Genomic DNA, 20,591 nt, shown 5'->3' on the forward strand with positions numbered 1-20,591 from the left:
TGACAGGCCAGAACGAGTGGTCACAAGTATGGATCCTCGCTGAAGTATCTTCGGTTTCCACGGATTAGGATCCGAACTGCTTCTCATAAACTGAAACAAAAGAAAAATAGAAAAAAAAAATTATACACAATATTTACGCCAAAGTATCACACACAATAGTATCTAAAACGCCATCCATCCCCGGCAACGGCGCCATTTGAAGAGGTAACTGGGTGCGTAGGTGTCGTTCAAGTGAGGATATATCCTACTGGCAGGATAAAGATCCTAACTAAGCCTAGACCTCGTCTTCAAAGATTCCTCAACCCACTTCTACTGATCAGTATAGTGGAGGTAAGGGTCGAATCCCACAGAGATGGTGCGTTTAAACTACTGCGGTGATATTTTGGAGGGTTGGTTAGCTACCACGCTCGGGTTGAGTTTCTACCTAGGCGAGTAATTAAAGGGTGGCGTCCTACTGACTAGGATGGGGGAGCAGATCATGGAATGCAACTGTGTACGTGGAAATGAGGGGACATGGTGTAACAGAAATTGTTTGGAAAGGACGGTATTTCTATTTTTGGCTAAACAGAATATTCAGAGTGTAGTGGAGGTAGTGGTGACTAGGCTGACAGATCTGCAGGTACAACCAGAGGTGAAGGACAAAAGAAAGCAAAAGTAAATAAAAGTAAGGTGGTCCCCAATCTGGATGTAGACATCGTCTTCTCCAACAACACAAATTAAACTCAGATAACAATTCCAGATCCAACCCGGCAAACGCAGATTAACAACTCGCGAACACAGATCTAAAACTAAGAAATCAAATCTGAAATCAAACGCTGAAACTGGACTTCTGCATGCTGGTCAACATGAAAGATCGATTCAGAAAATAAAACGAAGCCTTGCATGCAACGATCTACTTCCAGATCAAACAGTACTTGTTTACCTATCCTAAAGAAATTTGTTACGTAACAGAATTTAGAGATTTAGCACTTAAAACACTGAGAAACCTTAGATCTAAGCTAACTAGACAAGGAAAGAAAAGAACACTACAATGAACGAAACGGAAATCAACTTCATAGCATTAACACGTTCGGATATCCAAAGCAAACATTTCAAAACAACAAAATCCCAAAATGTAACAGAAATCCAACGTAAAGATGGAGAACTAATTAAACTACGAAAGCAATTTAAAAATTGTTTGCCACTCCGGGCGATAAAATCTCTGACTGGAACTACGATCTAGCTAACTGGAACGGACGATGACTGGAACTCGGGAACATTCTGAACGTCAGGTGATCATGGCTCGGCGAGGCAAGAAGTGGGACACGGCTGAAAGACTGAAATTACCGAGAGAACTCTCTACCTAAAGATGATGGTGAATTGAAGTCTATTCAAGGCCCCTTCTCTCTCCAACTTGGCTACCTTTTATAGGGAGGCTACCCTTGATTTTAGGGTAAATCCTCGCTGCAATTTGACTTCTTTGCCCTTAATTGTGGGTAATCCGTCCCAGCTATCCATCTTCTTCATCTCAAGCCGTTTTAGCACGTATACGGATCAGTATGAGACCATGCTGGCGCTTTTTTTTCTACCCGAACACTCCGGAACTTCCCTACTGGCCAGAACACTTATCCTGCACACTTTGAGCAACTGCTTTGCAAATATAATCATTTAAACCTGTAATACTGACCAGTAACCGAGGTCTAGAATACGACTTATCACACACCAACGTCATCTTATTTCAATAAGGTTTAGAAATAATCGGACTGACATTGCAACCTTTCGCGATAGGTAGTCTAGGCCTATCTAGGTTGTGAAATTCTTATTTTTCTTTGTTTAGAACTGACCGTGTTACCTTAAATTGGACGACGCCCACAACCGGTCTACTAAAACAAAGACTTAGACTTTGTTACGTTTGCTCATACATTTAAATATGCAATAAACAACCATTAAATGTAAAACATAACAACATTATGACAAAAATAATCTGTTGCATTTATTGGAAAATAACCATTAGAGTTTTACAGTATCCAATCACTCCAAAGGTGATTTCTAGTATACAAAACCCTAACAACTTTGACATGAAGGATATGGGTCTAGCCGATGTAATACTCAGAATTAAAATTCTAAGAACATCCGAAGAAATCACATTAACACAATCTCATTATGTTGAGAAAGTATTAAAGAGGTTCAACGCCTATGATGACATCCCGGCTAAGACGCCTATAGAGCTCAATGTTCACTTGAGCAAGAACAGGGGTGAGCCCGTTGCACAAGAAGATTATGCACGGGTCATTGGATGCATTATGTATCTTACTAATTGCACTCGACCTGATATTGCTTGCGCCGTAAACAAGTTGAGCTGCTATACGATCAATCCAAGCAAAGAGCATTGGAAAACTCTTGTAAGTGTTTTGATATATCTCAAGTATACTCAAAATCATGGGCTACACTTTTCGAGATACCCCCCGGTACTTGAAGGGTACTGCGATGCAAATTGGATATCCGATAACAAAGACTCACTTTCAACAAGTGGATATGTCTTTACTATTGGGGGTGGTGCTGTCTTGTGGAAATTCATGAAACAGACATGTATAGTCCGATCCACTATGGAATCTGAATTCATAGCTTTAGATAAAGTCGCGGAAGAAGCCGAATGGCTTAAAAACTTCCTTGAAGATATTCCATGTTGGTCAAAGCCCGTGCCTCCAGTGTTAATTCACTGTGATAGCCAAACCGCTATTGGGAGGGCAAACAGTGGCTTGTACAATGGTAAGTCTCGATACATTCGTCGACGACATAATACCGTGAGACATTTGATCACAACAGGGGTGATTACAATTGACTACGTGAAGTCATTGGATAATCTAGCGGATCCGCTAACCAAAGGGTTATATCATGATCAAATGAATAAATTGCTAGAGGGAATGAGTTTGAAATCCAAAAACTAAAGAATTGTCATAGTGGTAACCCAACCATGATGACTGGAGATCCCAAGAACTTGGTTCAATGGGAAAACTAAGCTATGAGAGTTCGTGTGAAACACTCATCTACATCTATTCCCTAGAGCGCAATAGAGTGTTGGAAAACTTGCCTAGTGATGAGGTTAAGTCTATGACTTTTAATGATCCCTAAAGGATCTCGTTGAGAAGAAGTTCTCAAGGAGACTAAGTATGTCAAGATACTTAACGAGGAATCACCTATGTAAGTGTGAAGTGGGGCCACTTCAAACAATATACTTATGAATCCAAAGTGGTGTCCAAGGCCTGAAATGGACACAAAACGTGAGAACGGATGAGGTTGAGGTGTTTAAGTGTTAACATCATTGTCTCGGTGCACGCCGTGGAGGAATAGTTCAAAGCATCGCGCTACTAGTCCGCCTGTGAATCCGATGGTGTTGACTATGGATGGTTCAAAGCCAAAAACTACCTATCCTTATGCTTACATACCTCTTGAGAGTTGAGCTTGTGTCTGCATACATATGCATTTGGTAATTTCCACTCATGTGGGGATGGTTGGAATCGTGCTTGGTCAAATGTTTTTTGACTAATAATAAATGTTACAAGACATTTAATTTTGTGAAATTAAATGCAATAACGTCGATCTACGTTCCGAGTAGATGACCGTAGTATATTCATTTTCTCAAATCCGATTCCCGGTGAGTGAGAAATAACATATTAAAGTTAGTCACAATAAAGCTAGAAATGAGCCATGTGAAAAGACTAAGGGATTAATTAACTAGGTGTTAATTATCCCACATCGGGGATGATAAACTTCTTTGATGAAGTATTTAATCAGATGAATTATCATGTGTAATAATTATCGTGGAATAAGACAGGTGATAGAGCCCACACGCGCCGACACGCGGGCCGCCGCCGCCCGCCCGCGACCCGCGCACCGGGTACCGGGTGCCTGGTGTCTTGTGCATTGGTTCTTGGTCTTTGGGTGGTCTTTGGGCTGTTCTTTGGAGCTAGTCATTGAGCGTGGTTCGTGCCCCGCTTGTTCTTTTTAGACCAACCCAAACTCCACGTTATTCCCGACGGGTCCTGGTCCACGTCATGGACCCTGACGCAAAACGGGAGTCAAAAGGTCCTTGCTAGATCCCGACTCACAACGGGAGTCAAAAGGTCCCCGCTGGACCCCGACGAATAACGGGAGACACAAGGTCCCCGATGGATCCCGTTGGTCCATGGTGTATCCCGTCGTGTAGCATGTCCAGGTGCGTCGTGTCTCTTCAGCTCCCACTGGCTACTGCACCAGTCAATAACCCCCTGCGGTTACAGTCAAGTCATCATGGCACACATAATGGTTGTTGACTCCATCAATGCCCTGCAGGTGGACTTGGCCTATAAATAGGCATGCATCCATTGCATTCTACACACAACATACTCAAGCATTTTGCATACACGCTCTCTCCCTCTCTGCATAAACTTCCCGTCGAAGCTCTGCCCCCGCCTTACTCCCGTTTGCCGAAGCTCTGCTGCTAGCGGTGCTGCTACTTCAGAGACGAAGCCGTTTTATCTTTGGGGACGACACGCCAAACCGTGAGCACTACCGGGGCGTATCTCGTCTTGCCAAAAGAGGACTCCTCGACTCGGCTTACCGCTTTCCACAAGTTTTTCGTGTAATTTTATTCGGTTATTTTCCGTGTAATTTCCTTTATTTTCCATTGTAATTTCGCCCGGCGAGACTTGTATCTCATTCCACACCAGCTTATAAATATAATATATGAGTTAAATGTACACATGCAAATATCAATGCTAGTGAAATAAGATACTAACATGATGACGGAGAAGGCAAGGCTTCAGATTAGTTGACTTAAAAAGACATTTTAGTTCATAACATGGATTTGAAAACAAAATACGGAATGATAATTATCACTTATGTGCATAAGGTATGTTATATATCATCTCCCTTTATATTAATTGCTCCAAAAATAATCTCCCTTATATTAATTGCTCCAAAAATAATGTGATGATTTTTATTTGTTACTACTGCATTAATTTTAGTTTGCTGACTTTTTTTATAAATATGGCAAATGGTATATGGGGAGTGTTATTCTCTTATTCATCCCTTAGATCCTTTATTCTTCTTAATATGGGCCGTTAGATCTCATTCATCAACGGTTCAGATGATCTGCATTATTACACTATAATGATGCATTATTAGTCGGTGTGCATTATTCAACTGAAAATCTGCATTATTACACTATAATGGTGCATTATTAGTCGGTGTGCATTATTCAACTGAAAATCTGCATTATTAAATGACACGTGGCACCAATCTAACCGTCGGATGACAAAATCGTGGGGCTGAGATTAAAAAGAACAAAGAACAAAAGATACAAAAAGGAAATGAACACTACTCAAAGGGATATTGTTCAAATAAAATGCATAAATAACTTATTCAAAACTTTCCGTTATATATTGATAGATTATTAGTTAACTTGTTTTCATCTTCATATGTTCAAATTCCAACATTTTAGTCTTCAATTTTGAGGGATAAAATTTCATGGTTTAAGACCCATTACCTCTTCTTACATACCAATAATAAGGAGTTTCATCCATGGTCTTTCTTAGGGGTGATTATTCGATTTTCATTTTGTTTTATTTTTTTTTTCAAACTGAACCAAAAAAAAATCCATTTTTTTAAATTTGAAAATGAACCGGCCGAATTCACTGAAAACAGAAGTACAGAAACTGAAAACACAACTACAAAAACCAAACTAAACAGAAATTGAATGAAATTTCAAAAACTCAAAAAGCCTAAAAACTGAAAAATAATACACAAAAACCCATTAAACCATAACATGCTTATCATCCATCAACAAATAAAAACAAATATTCAATCCACAGCATCAAATGTGATCCAAAATAAAGTTTCAACAATGAAACTTTTATCTAACCAAACGAATAAGCATCAACTATACTAGTATTCCAGAATGCTACACCTTGGAATATTGTTGGGAGTTGGAATCTTGGAGACGATTCAGATTTCAGATGTAGAGAATGGACCTTTTCTTCTAGGGTTTGAGTTTGAGTTTGAGCCTTTCACTACATTTGTGAGCATCAACGGAGATTATGCTCCCTTCTGAAGCTTGAAACTCCAACGTCGTATTTGATTGAACAATATCGTATCTTTCACAAGATCATCCTGCTCACTGAATGCTGCAACATTCGCAACAAACTCGACATCCTTGCCCAATCTATCCGGTCCACCAGATCCAGATAATCCAAATTACCACCAAACTGGTCTGTTATATAATTTTCATGTGCTCCAGGTCCCGGAGAGAATACCTTAACAAGAATTATATATAGACAGCCAGCAACTACATACCAACGAGACACGGAGGGAATGGGCTCTATATCAACAATACGATCGCCACATAAATAACAACAAACTCTTGAAGACATGATATTTGCACATGTCCTACGATCCTCGTATCTTCAACAGAAACTGCTGTAGCCTCAATGCATCAACACTTCCCACTGCTCCATCCACTTGAGCCATATATTAAGAAATAACAGTCTGTGAGATCATATTCTTCCCTAGTAGCAGAGAAAACTTATCTCCTATGAATTTTGATCTCAATGTTGCTCAATCGGAGATTTCCTATCAAACAAATATAATATGTATGTTCAATCGGAGATTTCCTAACTTTCACTAATTGTCCTGTCTGCCGGGAATTGTTCCTGCTTCGGATTAACAGTAGACGTGGATACCAAAAGGAGTGAATTCACCTTGCATGATTCAATCAAACACGGGAAACAAGCTACACAACAAGCAAGTTCTCTAACAGCTTGTGTTCATATGTTCACCGTGCAATAATAACTGCGAATCTAGAACTGTGTCCTGTTTGTACATTCCGTTACATAAAAGCACAAGTGAAAAATAATGAACAAGATGAATGGTGAGAAAAGTAATCAAGATTGTTGAAGCAAAGTTTCCAAATACAAATTCAATAAGTATCTTCCAGTTGATAGCACATCAAGCCGTTTCTCACTAGGTTCGTATTTCCCTTTCCTGAGCTGATAACGATGAGTTACAGCTGATATCGTATATGTCTGCCCTTCTATTGTCACACTCTCACCACACTGCAGATTCTGCCACACTCAAATATACAAGTTAGTTTGTATGAGCAAGATCTCAAGGTTCCACTTCCAAATAGTAAAACTGTAAAAGCATAACAAATAATAATAGTTCAAACATAAACAAATTCGATTTCTAAGTAGATATAAATATAACCCGAGAACTTTAAAATTGGTTTAAAATATCATGAACTTTTCATTTTGTGTTATATCCCAACCAGACCCAAAGTAATTTTTCAACGAAAACTTATTGCACATGAATAATCGTGAAACGTTTATGATATTTTAGACCAGTTGTGCCAGATATAGAAATAACACAAAAAATTGTAATAACTTTTACACTCCTACGTCTCAACTAATTTGAGCCTAAAATTTTCGGTACGGAGATTAAGAAATTTTAATAAAAAATATAGAGGAATAAAGTAATAAAGCTAAAAACCGAGTAAAGTAAAAGTGGTTGATATTTTGTTTTTTTAGTTAAAAAAAATGACTCAATCTATTTGGGACATCCCAAATAATACGACTCAATTCAGTTGTAACTACTAATTTTAAAGTAAGTTTGTGAGAAATAAGATAATTAGGTCAAAATTTAAGGTTTTTAAGAGACCAATAACCAAGTAGAAATTGAATTGAATGCAACATTAAGAAAAGGGTGAAAAAGGCGATGAATAACTGACAGGGGGAAACAGCGAACGCCGAGGTTTTTTGGCGGAGGAGTGATAACAATGACTTTGTAAGGAGAATTGTTCTCTTTCTCTCTCTTCCTGCACAAAACTCGTGGTGTCTGCCATTTACAACCACAAACAATTCATCAACACAAATACCCTTAATTAATCACGAAATGAAATTGATTTGAATTTATTACCGATTGTAGCTTTTGCATTGCAGGGAACCTGGACACAGTCACCATTGTTCTTCACCGCCTTTTTTTTTGTGCAATTTAGGTCGCAAGTGTGAGATAGTCAGATAACGATATTTGTTGTTTCAATTTGCAACATAATATCTGAGGTCGAAGAGACATCCTATAAGCCAAGTAGTATAAAAGAAATTGGACAATCACTTTTTTTTTATTTAAAATATAATTAACCCTTTGGCAAACTAAAATTGACCACTCTATTTCAAGATTTAATACTATAAAATGTAAAGTACAGTTTATTTTTGATAAATTAAAACTAAAGTTTCAGTTTTTTTTTATTTGACCACAAGATGTACCGAATCCACCTTTGGCGGAGTCAGACTAATTCTGCTCGATCGGATTTGCGGATTAAGGCTGAAAGTAACTACGGCTTCGCTCTGTCAACTGTGGTGCGACCCGTTGTTAATGTTTCAGTTTTCTCTTTATAATGTTAGAAAATACAATGCGGAAAATAAAAGACGATTGCAGAAAGTAAAAGACGGGGAGAACTTCAAAGACTACATTGTGAATGACTTGAATTAATTCTCTCAATGGTTACACAACCTTTTATAGGCTCTAATTCTAGCTATACATGAAAAATATATTCTAATTATACTAATATCCTTTGTATTTGATTTTCCATAATCTTTAATTGTTTTCCTTCTTTATTCTTGCCATAACTTCATTCCTTGCCTTCTTGTTCTCCAATTAATTGATTTCCTTATTCCAACACTCCCCCTCAAGTTGAGTATCGAGTTTTTCGACACTTAACTTGCACGATCTTTAGTTTAATAAATAGTTTATACTCGTATTTAAGAGTTCTTCAATTTCCATTGACAGTTTATGCTCGTATCATAGAGCTTCTTCAATTCATCATTGATAATTGATAATTTATACTCGTATCAAAGAGTTATTGAAAGTTTAGACTCGTTTCAAGGAGTTCTTCAATTTTTCTTCATTGAAAGTTTAGGCTCCTATCAAGGAGCTCTTCAATTTTTGTTGACGGTTTTAACTCGTGTTAAGGAGCCAATCTAGACAGTTTTAACTCGTGTCCGGGAGCTTGTCTAAACTATTTTTACTCATATTTAGAAGATATCTTAGATAGTTTTAGCTCGTATCAAGGAGCCATCTTATATAGTTTTAACTCATATCTAGGAGCCACCTTAGACAGTTTTGACTCTTGTTGAAGAGCTAATTCATACAGTTTTGACTCTTGTCAAGGAGCTAATCTAGACAGTTTTTGCTCGTATCTAGGAGCCACTTCATTTTTTTCAGACTGACAGTTTTTACTCGTGTCGAGGAGCTCATTCATCTTTATGACTGATAGTTTTTACTCGTGTCGAGGAGCTCATTCACCTTTGGACTAAATTTAATTTGCAGCCCAAAGCTTAATTTTGGAGGATCATTCCCAGCCCATTCCAGCTCAAACTATGAGCCCATTATTTTCATTTTTTCTTCTTCTTGAGCCCAATAACACTAGGCCCAATTTGTTTATTTTTTTTGGAAATACTCAATTGAGAAGACGTCAACACCCGCCTCCTTTCTCCTCTCATCTCCATCACGGCGTCCTCCTCGACACCAACAGCCACAGTTTTTCATCTCTCCAAAAATCAACAGGGTTCTCCCTATTCTCAACTCCATTTGGTGAGGAATTGTTCGATCAGACCCACTCTCCTTGGCCGGGCAATTCGTCAACTTCTTTGCCTTGCGAGCTTCTCTCGCGCCATTCAATTGGAGATGAATTTTCCTGTAGGTTACTTCCTCACCCCCTCTACCGGACAAACCGAGGACTCCTCCGCTGTTTTCTTCTCTTGACGGCGGCTGGGCTGCGGCGCTCTATCGGTGACCACCAACAAACTCTTTCCCTTTTGGCGTCTCCATCTCGGAGGCTCTTGATCTCTTGGTTGGGCTGCTACCTTCTCGACAGCCTCGGCTCTTCTTTCGGTGGTACATACTGTCCTGCTATCTTCTCGGCATTCTTCTAGGCGCGATGAATCGTTTGGCAGTGTTTGTCATCTTCCCCTCGCCGAACGATTCATCGAATTCTCTTCTTCCATTTTTTATGTTTGTAAGATTGTGAAAGATGGCTTGGTTGGGCTGCTACTCTGTGGCCTTTTTGACAGCATCGGTTCTTTCCTCTGTTCGAAGAATAATTGTTCAGCTATTTGCTTTCTCTCCCCTCGGCTGGATGATTCATTATCTCCATCTTTGGAGTCATCATCTCCGACATCTTCACTTTCAGAGTCTTCTTGCCTTCTTCTCTTAGATCTCTCTTGCTCGCTGCCATCTCCTTACCGGCTCTCCCACCGACGTCCAATCGACTCTTTCTTGCTAGTTGTTTGTTGGCTACTCCACAGTTTTGACAAGAGAGGCCATCATCACGTTGTTTGCGGTCTGCGCCGTCGTCTATCCGTGCTACTGTTCGCCGTCGGTCGGAGCTGAGCAGCCGCTGCTGGAGTCACCATCGACCGGAGTTGCCAGCGCTAGAGTCGCGAGGACGTCCAACCGCTGCTGGACCTCGCCGAGGTCACCCCGTTGCTGCTGTCCACTGGAGCTGCTGTCCAGATCAGTTCGGGCAGCCGCTGCCCGACGTTCTTCGTCTTGGCAGCCCATTTCTCTCAAAACTTGATAGGAACTTGGAACTGTTTCCTTCTCTCTTGATTTCTTGAACAAAAATATGAGCTGGAGAACTTTGACGCAACCTTTTTTGTGATTTTTGGGTTCCCCCAATTGAAAGGAAGATTTTTATTTACAAACTAACGAAGGATCGTTAGCTGCTCTGATACCATGTTAGAAAATACAATGCGGAAAATAAAATACTATTGCAGAAAGTAAAAGACGGGGAGAACTTCAAAGACTACATTGTGAATGACTTGAATTAATTCTCTCAAATGTTACACAACCTTTTATAGGCTCTAATTCTAGCTATATATGGAAAATATATTATAATTATACTAATATCCTTTGTAGGTGATTTTCCATAATCTTTAATTGCATTCCTTCTTTATTCTTGCCATAACTTCATCAATTGCCTTCTTGTTCTCCAATTAATTGATTTCCTTATTCCAACAGTACATTCTTCCAAGAGTAGCTCTCTTTAGAATTTATTTTCTTAGATCGTACTATCTCGTTTATCTACTAGTTCTCAATGAATTCTTTTTTCCACTTTGTGGGTGAGGATGTTGTCATGCTGCATATAAATATCACGATTTATCGGTTGTGATAATATTTCTCGTCCATCTCATCTCAAAAGATGATAAAATCACTGAGAACTTATTTTTGTGTATCAGAGCATCCGCAATGGGCGGACGATGGCACGCATGATGGCGCGCATCGTCCGCGCCATCGATCGTCCGCACCCATTGCGGGTGCGTGCCATAGGGCGCGGACGATAGTCGCGTCCTATACTTCGGTCGCGGAGGATCCGCGCCATTGTCCGCCCCATTGCGGCTGTCGCGGATGATGCCCGCGGACGATGGTCATCGTCCGCGCCATCGTCCGCCCCATTGTGGAGGTCGCGGACGATCGACGCTGACGATGACACGCGGTTTTGATTTTCTATTTAAATCTCGTTTCTCATTCAGTTGTGCATACGAACATATCGACTATCTCTTTACATATTCTCTCCCTACATCCAACCAAAATGAATCTCGGCGACGACACCAATAGTTCTAGTTCATCTGAATCCAGTGGTTCGCTTGACGAAGCATTAGATGCAGCCGTTGAAGAGGCCATGGCGGCATGCTATGCGCAAATGCAGCGCGAGGTTCTATCTAGACAGGCCTCAATGCGCAACCAACAGGAGCATGCGCAGCTCATGAGTGACATGATTGAAGAAATGTGGGCTCGTAACCGCCGTCGCTGAGTTTGCGTTTTTTTTTAATTCGCATTGTAATGTATTAATTTTTATTAAATGAAATGAAGTTTATGAAATTCGTATTTTAATGTATTATTTTTTTAAAATTCGTATGGATTTTGTAAATATTTAAAAAATGATGACGTGGCGCGCTATAGGGCGCCCCACTGCAGGTGGGGAGGTAGGAGGATAAAACAGCTGACGTGTCGCGCCATAGGACGCGCCTTAGGGCGCCCCATTGCTAATGCCCTCATGGAGTGGTATCTTCTAATCCATAATTTGACATATCTTGTTCTTTCTTATGTCTTGGCTCACCAATTGTATTAGAGGACTTTTTGTACCAATTGTATTAGTCTAAACTCATTGTTAGTTATTCTATTTTGATCTACAACATCTCTTATTTAGCGTTATTGCTTGCTTTTATGTTTAAAGCTTTATGGTTAAATGGTGGTTAATATTTTGTACACTTGTGGTTTTCAATTTGTAGACAAAATAATTATCAGATGTAGTATGAAATAGATTAAGATGGACTTTGTCTGAGATTAAATTAATATTGCATTTTTTGTTAGTGTTTAGATATAAGATAATTTTGGTATGTTTGGTACATAAGACTAAAAATAAAATTAATTACATTTATCTCATTTGAGCATAAACATAAAATAATTAAATTTGATTAATCATAATTTAAACTTGTTTATTTGAAAAAAAAACAAATATTATTGTTTGATTTTTTATGATGACACTCTATACCACTGTTAATTTTAATTTTCTTGTTTGCAGTTTCAGCGAAGCATTTTTATTGAGAGAATTCCAAAAACTGTTTCACAAAATATCAACGAACAAAATGAAAAATATAAATGGTAAAGAGACCTCATATTTCACTAATTCATTTCATTCGCATATCATTTAAAACTATATACAAGTGGGGACTCATATTCTACTAACTTTCTTCCATTCACTATTTTTAAAAACCGCGCCGAAAAGAAATGAGACTCCACTTGCCACTTCCTCCAGCCTTAAAAAATAGTAGAAACTAATATATTATAAAATTTAAATTATTAAATGTGAAAATAGTATATCTATTGACCACTCATTTTATTTTTAAATCAGTATTTACGCATAAACGTGATAAAAAAAAGTCATTGATACACTATTTGTATAGGCGTAGCAAAGAAGTAAGGGGTAAATAGCTCATCACTCGAGCACCGGAGCAGCTTTCAGAAAAATATACAATTAAATCTCACATTATATTTTTTTAGCCGTCTTAGACTATAGAAAATATCAGTTCAATTTTAATTGAAGAACAAAGATATAGTAAAATGAATTCAGTTTAAGCGTACCAAGTGGTCTCGCCTCAGGCTAGTCGAAATGGGTGGCGTCTGTCTGCAATTTGAATAAACGAGAAAACACTCCATTCTTGTTATGGAGCTCTATGTATGTACCCGTCTGCATTAATAAGCTCTGCTTCAGCATTTTTGTAATTCAAAAGAAAAGTGCCACAAATACTGCAAGTTGGTCGTTATCAGATCAAAATGATAACGACTCAATCCAATTAGGTGTGCATCAATAAGCTCTGCAACATGTTAGGAAATTCTCTAACCCGAAACCAAACATGAACCCCACCTGCTACCATCAAATCCGAACACGGTCCACGTCCGAAAATAATAAAAGTGAATTGTGGCATTTAATAGTGTACATCCCAAAATGGCAATATGAGACATTTAATGATGAACATTTTTGACAAAAAATAGAGTTATTGTTACGATCTTCTAGATTTACAAGTAATTAATTTAAAATTTTTAAATAATATGGGGCTTCATAGGATAAATTATAGTGTTAACATATAGAATTAAACTACGAAGACTGTTAGCCACCAACTTAGAAACAGTAGTATATAGCGGTACTTCAGATTTTCAAACATGAACTATGTTTAGAATAAATTTAATTACCTTAGAGAGAAAATATAATATTTGATTGGTATGAATTTGTTGAATATAACAAAATCACCAAACTTGTGCGTGCAGATTTGGGTAAACCTTGTGTGAAATAGTTAAATTCTTACTAAACCTATGCGCATTCACTAGGCCAGCCGCGTGAGGTTTTGGTAATTTTGATGTAAATTTGACAAATTCGTGCCAGAGCCAGACTTATCAAATTTGCGTGCACAGTGCCAAGATGGCCGCATGCAGGTCTAGTAAGTATATGATAAGAGTTGTTTGCTTCATACCAAAAATATGAAACTTGCATAATATGAATTCAAACTATGCAAGTGTGTTATGCATGGTATGAAGCTAATTCATATCTTGCAGACCAAACTTGCAGCACGCAGATTGATTAGCTTGGTACAAATTGATGTGTTATACTACTTGGTAAATGTAAATAAGCCAAAGGGCATTTCTATCCAAAAATTAGAAATATTTTAATTTTTTCAAGTTCACGGCTTAGTACTCTCTTCTCTACTTTAACTATTTAATACTACAATTTTCCTAACCCGTGCTTAAAAGAAGTGCCTCACTTACCTGGGACAGAGGGAGTATTAGTTTTTCGTATCTTGATGAGTTATTTCAGAAGTCGCATATATGGATTACTTAATCACAATTTATTCGAAGCACCTACTTTCTCATGAATATTGGACACAATGGTTTACCTCAACTACTTGGCCATCCTCCAGTACCACAATTTTGTCCGCCTCTTTTATCGTAGACAACCTACCGAGGTCAAGTCAGTTTTTCTGCCAAAGTTCAAGTCACTTTTTTGCATTAATAATGTTACAACTGCATAAATGCCAACCTTTGTGCAACTATGATCATTGTCATTCGTCTATCTGCATTGTTCTTCAGTACTTGAAGAATCTCCTGCAGTCAGACATTACATAAACTACTTAGTTCATTGTAGTACAGAACAAGATGAGAGAGGTGAGAGAGAGTCTCTCTCACTTTGACATAGACAGAACAAGATGAGAGAGGTGAGTGAGAGTCTCTCTCACTTTGATATAGCCTTCACTGTCTGCATCGAGAGCACTGGTAGCCTCATCAAAAATCAAGATGATGGGGTCTCTGAGGAGGGCCCTTGCAATAGCTATGCGTTGCTTTTGTCCCCCACTTAGAAGATTATCATCGATGATGGTATGATAGCCCTGAGGGAGGGTGGATATGAATTCATGGGCATGTGCATTCTTTGTAGCAGATTCGATCTCTTCCTCTCCAACAATGCTTCTTGAGCAGCCGTATGTAATATTGGACTTGATATCCATGTGGAGAAGATGGGGTTCCTGCTCATTGTTTGTTCATATAAATATAACTTTCACAGGTTTCTTGCAAAACACTTCTAAGTCCTTAGTTTATTCGAGTCCGACCTGTCCGACGTAGCCGATGTTCTCTCTCAACCACCTCATATCCATCTCTCTCAGAGGAATGCCATTCACAAGTATCTGGGAATGACAAAGTATCCGTATAAATTGGAGGAAATTATGTGATTTAGTGAAGGGGCAATTGAGCCCTGAATATATGAACTTTCATCAAATTTTAGTTTTGGACGTGAAGTTTCATCTAATTCTTCGTGTATTTAGACGCAATTATCACTAAATGATTAATGAACTTACAAATTAAGTTGTGTCTAAGATCAGTATTGCTCACCTCTCCTTTGGTAGGCTCGTAGAGGCGCAGCAAAAGACTGAGTAAACTGCTTTTCCCGCTGCCACTGGCGCCCACCTTTTGCAGAGTAAAGCTTGTTAATGGTGCTTTAAACATACAACACAATTGTATGATGATGATGATAAATAAAATGTCAGTATTGCTTACTATTGCAACCATTTCATTAGCTTTTACCGAGAAGTTCACATTTTCCAGAATAGGAACCTGCTCATATATTAAATACAGAGGCAACTAAGTTAAAATTGTGATAAACTATTAGAGGCAAAAACATCTACAATTTGCTCTACATTTTGCAGTCATTAAAGATACCATCTTCCTCGACGAATAGTGAAATGATACATTCACAAAGTCAACACATCCTACTAGCCTCTGCAATTTCACTCCTGCATTCATTATAATCCAAGTTAATAGCAAGACTAAGATAAAATTTGCAATCACTCCAAATAAAAATCTCAAACATCATTTATGGATGCACCCAAGTCAGAAAGAATAAGGTCAAGAAATGTCTCCTGCCTTTCGACATGAATTCACTACTTGGTGGAAGATGCATCAACTGAAAAACCTTAGCACAGGCTCCAACAGACTGAAGTAATGATGACATGCTGTCTTGCAATCTCCAGGCAGCATAGATCAACCACTCACAGTACAAAATATACTTGGTCAGTTGCTCAGTAGACACATGACCACTCAAAATAGACATTCCCCCAAAAATAACTGCTAACACCTGCAAAACATAACTTGGAATCCAGACAAGATCTCTTGGTGAGAGAGAGAGAGAGAGAGAGAGCATGTTAACTTTCGTATTTGCAGTCTTACAAACTTCAAAACATAGGATAGACTGTAAAAGATGGAGCAGTACTTGTGTTGATCGATAAAGAATACTGAAACTAAGGGTCCATAATCCATATGCTACACTTTCTCGCATGCCCACAGAAGCTAATCTTTCAATCCACCGTGTGAACCTTCAAATGTAATATGCAAAAGTCTGACGTGATGACAGATGAACAAAGTATGCCAATATATTATACTCTTATTCTGACCAATGAAACTTCAAATAAACTCTAACTACCTCTGAAGTTCTTCTTTTTCTGTCCCATATGCTCTGATAGTTCTAATCAAAGAAAATGTCTCTTGTGCAACCTTAGTTTATTTTCAAAAAGAAAACCCCAGTATAACAACATTAGCAGATGAAGAGACATATTGAAATATTGCAGTTTTTTTAATTACTTCATTGGAAGAGGCAACAAAATTTTGGGCAAGCAGTGCTGCTTTCTTCTGGTACCTGTCAAACCAACAATCATGGTTTCTCAATTTTTGCAACATAGTACAGTAGAAGCACTGAAAAATGAAACAAATGTGTTTTATATACATGTAATCTGATAATTGTAGATCTGCATAAATTATAGGTGATAGATATCTCATTTATTTGGAGTCGTTTGTCTTGTCATAAACGTGTAACAAATGTCTTCTATGTGCTTTATAAGTTCAAAAATATATTTAAATGTCATGTAAAATTACAGAATTTTAGACAAACATTAACCATCTATTGCACTTTCATGACCTACTACCACAAAAACAACACCGTGAGCATGCAAAGGTCTAATCATACAACCTAGTAGGAACGATTTCCAATTTTATCTGTAATGAACTAAACTCCTCTCTCTCTCTCTCCCTCTCTCTCTCTCTCTCTCTCCCTCTCCCCAACTTCTTCACCTCGTGACTACATTACAACATTCTAATTTCATAAATGGAACTCCATGATATTGTGGAGTATATTGAACAAATTCAGGGGTATAAATGTGACTCAAAGGTAATAGCTATGGACTTCAGATGCATCAACACTTACTGCCCATAGATTAGGAAAATCAGTGATAAAATACAACATATTACTAGTGATGACAGTGCTAGAGGCCATGACAAAGTCATCAAGCAGATATATGCGCCTATACCCTGCAAAATTATCGGTCAATCAGAGACCAAAATGCAACAACAAGATTAGGAATCTAAATAAAAGTATATTACTAACTTGTAACAGAAACCTGGAAAATATTACGAAGGATCATGTGTATATCATTTCCAACAGTCTGAGATAACCTCTGGCAATCTGTACTAACCCTGCTAGTCAAGTCACCAACTGCTTCCGTGTCAAAAAATGATACATCCTACATTAAATCAAAGCTCGATGTCACAAAAACAATGTACTCAATAACATATGAGGAGCGCCAGCTAACTCCAGTAAGCATAAGCTCGACAAAATTCAAACCTGAAGAAGAAGAGATCTATATACAGCTTTCCTAAGTCGCTTAACCTGCAAAACTCAATCAAATATGTTTAACTGTTGGATATCAACCAATGACGTAAATGATAGGTCAAAGAAACCATAACTTGAAAAACGCACCAAAATCACATTTGCAACAGCAAAACATCCACTTCGCAACCCACTGCATTTGAAGAAAAGATGAACGTGTAGAATGAGATCAATGAGAATAAGCTGGGGAGGAAGGAGGGGAATTAATATAATCTTATGTAACTTAACCTGCATATTCCTGATGTGATACACAATAAAATCAGAAGCCATGAGTTTTGATAGAACACCAACATCTCACCATTTTGAGCTGAAAAAACTGATGCTGCCAGTATTCCTGGGATTGTTATCTCTGAGACCTGCAGAAGATATGCATCCAAAATCATTACTATAACTCATGTGAGGGTTTGTCGATGCACACACAAACTCAACATTCGTCGAAGCACAAATTCTAAATATCACTCCAAATGACAAAGTACAGATTCTAATTAAAGCAATGATAAATTTGAATCCATGCTCCATCAAATATAGAAGCAACTAATTCAAACCCTAACGAATCGAAACCGAAAAGGAAACATCATACTAATGAGTAGCCAATTCTCACCGCCGCGACGGCCAACGCGCCTAACGCTGTGTACAAAATCCATTTCTCATCAGCTAACAATGCCCACATTTCTCTCAGAGCTTGTAAAACAGTTATCGGCTCCGCTGCAATTGGCGAACCATCAACATTTTGCTCAAAATCTCTCAAATTCCACCAACGACCGCCGGGGAAGACATCTCGAATCAGATCAAACCATTTCACAATTATGCGTAGTGCATTAATATTTACTTCCTCCGAACATTTTGCTCGATGATTTTTTATTGCGTGAGAAACGTACATTCGCCGAAATGCGTAGGCTGAATTTGAACTTGGAGGTAGGTTTTGAGCTGAGGTTGAATTGGAACAGTGTAGGCTGGCTTTGGATATCGGAATTGAGTTAGTATTCCGATCGTTGAAGTAGGCAGGTGGATGGAATGCCGTCTGAAGCGCGGCCATGTCGAAGTAGCTGCGACGGGAATGCCGGCAGCCGGAGTCGCCAACTGAAACTGAAAACTGTCGTCGGACTAGGGATGGATAGGAGAAAATCTACGGTAACAAAAAATGTACTCATTTTATTAATTATTCCATATATGTGAAAAAATACTCATTTTATTAATTATTCCATATATGAGAAAGAGTGATGCTAAATGGCCATATTATAGCTGGCCATAATCATATTTTTAATTTGAAAACGGAGTCATTTAATGCACTTAAAAGTATCAAAATTTTCAAGACTATGCTACCCCTTGCCTTAATTTATCCAACAATATTTTCCTTAGCCTTCAATAAAATATACTTACGTATGCTTTAGGGCATCCACAATGGGACGCCCGATGCGTGCCATCGTCCGCCCCATTGTGGGTGTCCGCCATCGTCCGCGCCCTATGCCCACGCCCGATGCATCGTCTGCGGTTGAAGCGCGGACGATGGCCTATCGTCCGCGCCATCGTCCGTGTCATTGTGGCTCGGCGGACGATGGGCGTGGACGATAGGCCATCGTCCGCGCCATCGGGCGCCCTATTGCGGGATCGGGGGACGATGGTCGCAGACGATGCCACGCGTTTTTTTATTTTTTTTTCTATTTAAAACTCGTTTTACATTCACTTGTTCATACGAACATCTCGCCTCTCTCGTTTCGCTCCTCTCTCACATTTCTACTTATCTCACATACCAAAATGAACCACGACGATGACACCACTAGTTCTAGCTCCTCGGAGTCGGGTAGTTCGCACTTGGAGACCTCGGCAGCCTTAGATGCAGCCGTTGAAGAGGCCATGGCGGAATGCTTACTCGAACTGCAGCGCGAGGAGGTGGCGGCGGAGTAGATCCGCAAGCCTATTCGACGTCGGACGTCTATCCGACGCGACCACGCGGCAGCTCACCAACGTCTGGTTGAAGACTATTTTTCCGATCAACCACGGTGGGGACCGACTGTTTTCCGCCGCCGGTTTAGAATGCCGCATTACCTATTTCTCAGCATTGTGCGGACGTTGTCGTCACGTGATGAATACTTCACGTATCGGGAAGACGGCATCGGCAGACCCGGCCTTACACCATTGCAAAAGTGCACGGCTGCAGTTGGCATACGGCACCACGGCGGACATTTTCGACGAGTACCTCCACGTCGGGGAGACAACAGGCCGGGAGTGCTTGAAGAGATTTTGTAGGGGAGTTGTGGAGGCCTATGGCGACACATATTTGCGCAAGCCGACTGCCGCTGATTGCCTGGGCCTGATGAAGATGCACGAGACGGTGCACGATTTTCCTGGGATGCTAGGGAGCATCGAATGTATGCACTGGGAGTGGAAGAATTGTCCGACGGCGTGGAGAGGCCAATTCACTAGTGGATACAAGGGCAGCCACCCGACTTTGATCCTCGAAGCCGTCGCTGACCAACGGCTCTAGATCTGGCATGCGTACTTCGGCATTGCTGGGTCGAACAATGACATCAACGTCCTCAACTCCTCCACCCTCTTCGCCGAGCAATGCAACGACAACGGCCCGGCCATCGAGTTCACTGCCAACAGGCGCCGATACCACATGGGGTACTACTTGGCCGGTGGCATATGCCCACGGTAGCCTGTTTTTCTGAAGACGATCAGCTGCCCAATGGGTGAGAAGAGGGTTTTATTTGCGAAAAAGCAGGAGTCGGCGCGGAAGGATGTCGAGCGGGCATTTGGTGTGCTCCGATCACGGTGGGCCGTTGTGAGAGGGCCGGCTCGTCTTTGGTTCAAG

The 20,591-nt window shown here is 39.6% G+C and overlaps 1 protein-coding gene across 8 annotated transcripts; it reads right to left on the reverse strand.

Annotated features, from left to right (window-relative positions):
• Positions 1 to 6,762: 6,762 nt before the first annotated feature.
• On the reverse strand, positions 6,763 to 18,908 carry LOC121777064 (ABC transporter B family member 26, chloroplastic-like). Of its 8 annotated transcripts, XM_042174195.1 has the most exons (21): positions 18,378 to 18,908; positions 18,005 to 18,132; positions 17,867 to 17,909; positions 17,732 to 17,776; positions 17,508 to 17,630; positions 17,315 to 17,418; positions 16,696 to 16,750; positions 16,538 to 16,608; positions 16,328 to 16,430; positions 15,982 to 16,192; positions 15,778 to 15,851; positions 15,616 to 15,672; positions 15,451 to 15,525; positions 15,171 to 15,245; positions 14,802 to 15,086; positions 14,606 to 14,670; positions 14,463 to 14,523; positions 13,156 to 13,261; positions 7,930 to 8,067; positions 7,742 to 7,848; positions 6,763 to 7,079 (listed from the first exon to the last, which is right to left on the reverse strand). In XM_042174195.1, exons 1-18 carry the CDS (start codon positions 18,810 to 18,812, stop codon positions 13,175 to 13,177), a joined length of 2,097 nt encoding a protein of 698 aa, XP_042030129.1. In that variant the 5' UTR covers positions 18,813 to 18,908; the 3' UTR covers positions 6,763 to 7,079; positions 7,742 to 7,848; positions 7,930 to 8,067; positions 13,156 to 13,174. The 8 variants fall into 8 exon arrangements, with proteins under 8 accessions (XP_042030129.1, XP_042030125.1, XP_042030124.1 ...); XM_042174191.1 differs by having other exon boundaries at positions 7,930 to 7,987; positions 15,982 to 16,430; XM_042174190.1 differs by having other exon boundaries at positions 15,982 to 16,430.
• Positions 18,909 to 20,591: the final 1,683 nt, after the last annotated feature.

This window comes from Salvia splendens, chromosome 18, assembly GCF_004379255.2.
Source record: "Salvia splendens isolate huo1 chromosome 18, SspV2, whole genome shotgun sequence".
Taxonomy (NCBI): domain Eukaryota; kingdom Viridiplantae; phylum Streptophyta; class Magnoliopsida; order Lamiales; family Lamiaceae; genus Salvia; species Salvia splendens.

What these genes read in the sequence shown, in the direction of transcription:
- LOC121777064 (XM_042174191.1), bottom strand. Translation starts at nt 18,812, where the DNA reads ATGGCCGCGCTTCAGACGGCATTCCATCCACCTGCCTACTTCAACGAT. An exon ending in CTGTTGCAAATGTGATTTTG is followed by an intron (nt 17,777 to 17,866) that starts GTGCGTTTTTCA and finishes TGAGTTTTGCAG; the next exon opens with GTTAAGCGACTTAGGAAAGC. An exon ending in ACGAGCCTACCAAAGGAGAG is followed by an intron (nt 15,246 to 15,450) that starts GTGAGCAATACT and finishes TGTCATTCCCAG; the next exon opens with ATACTTGTGAATGGCATTCC.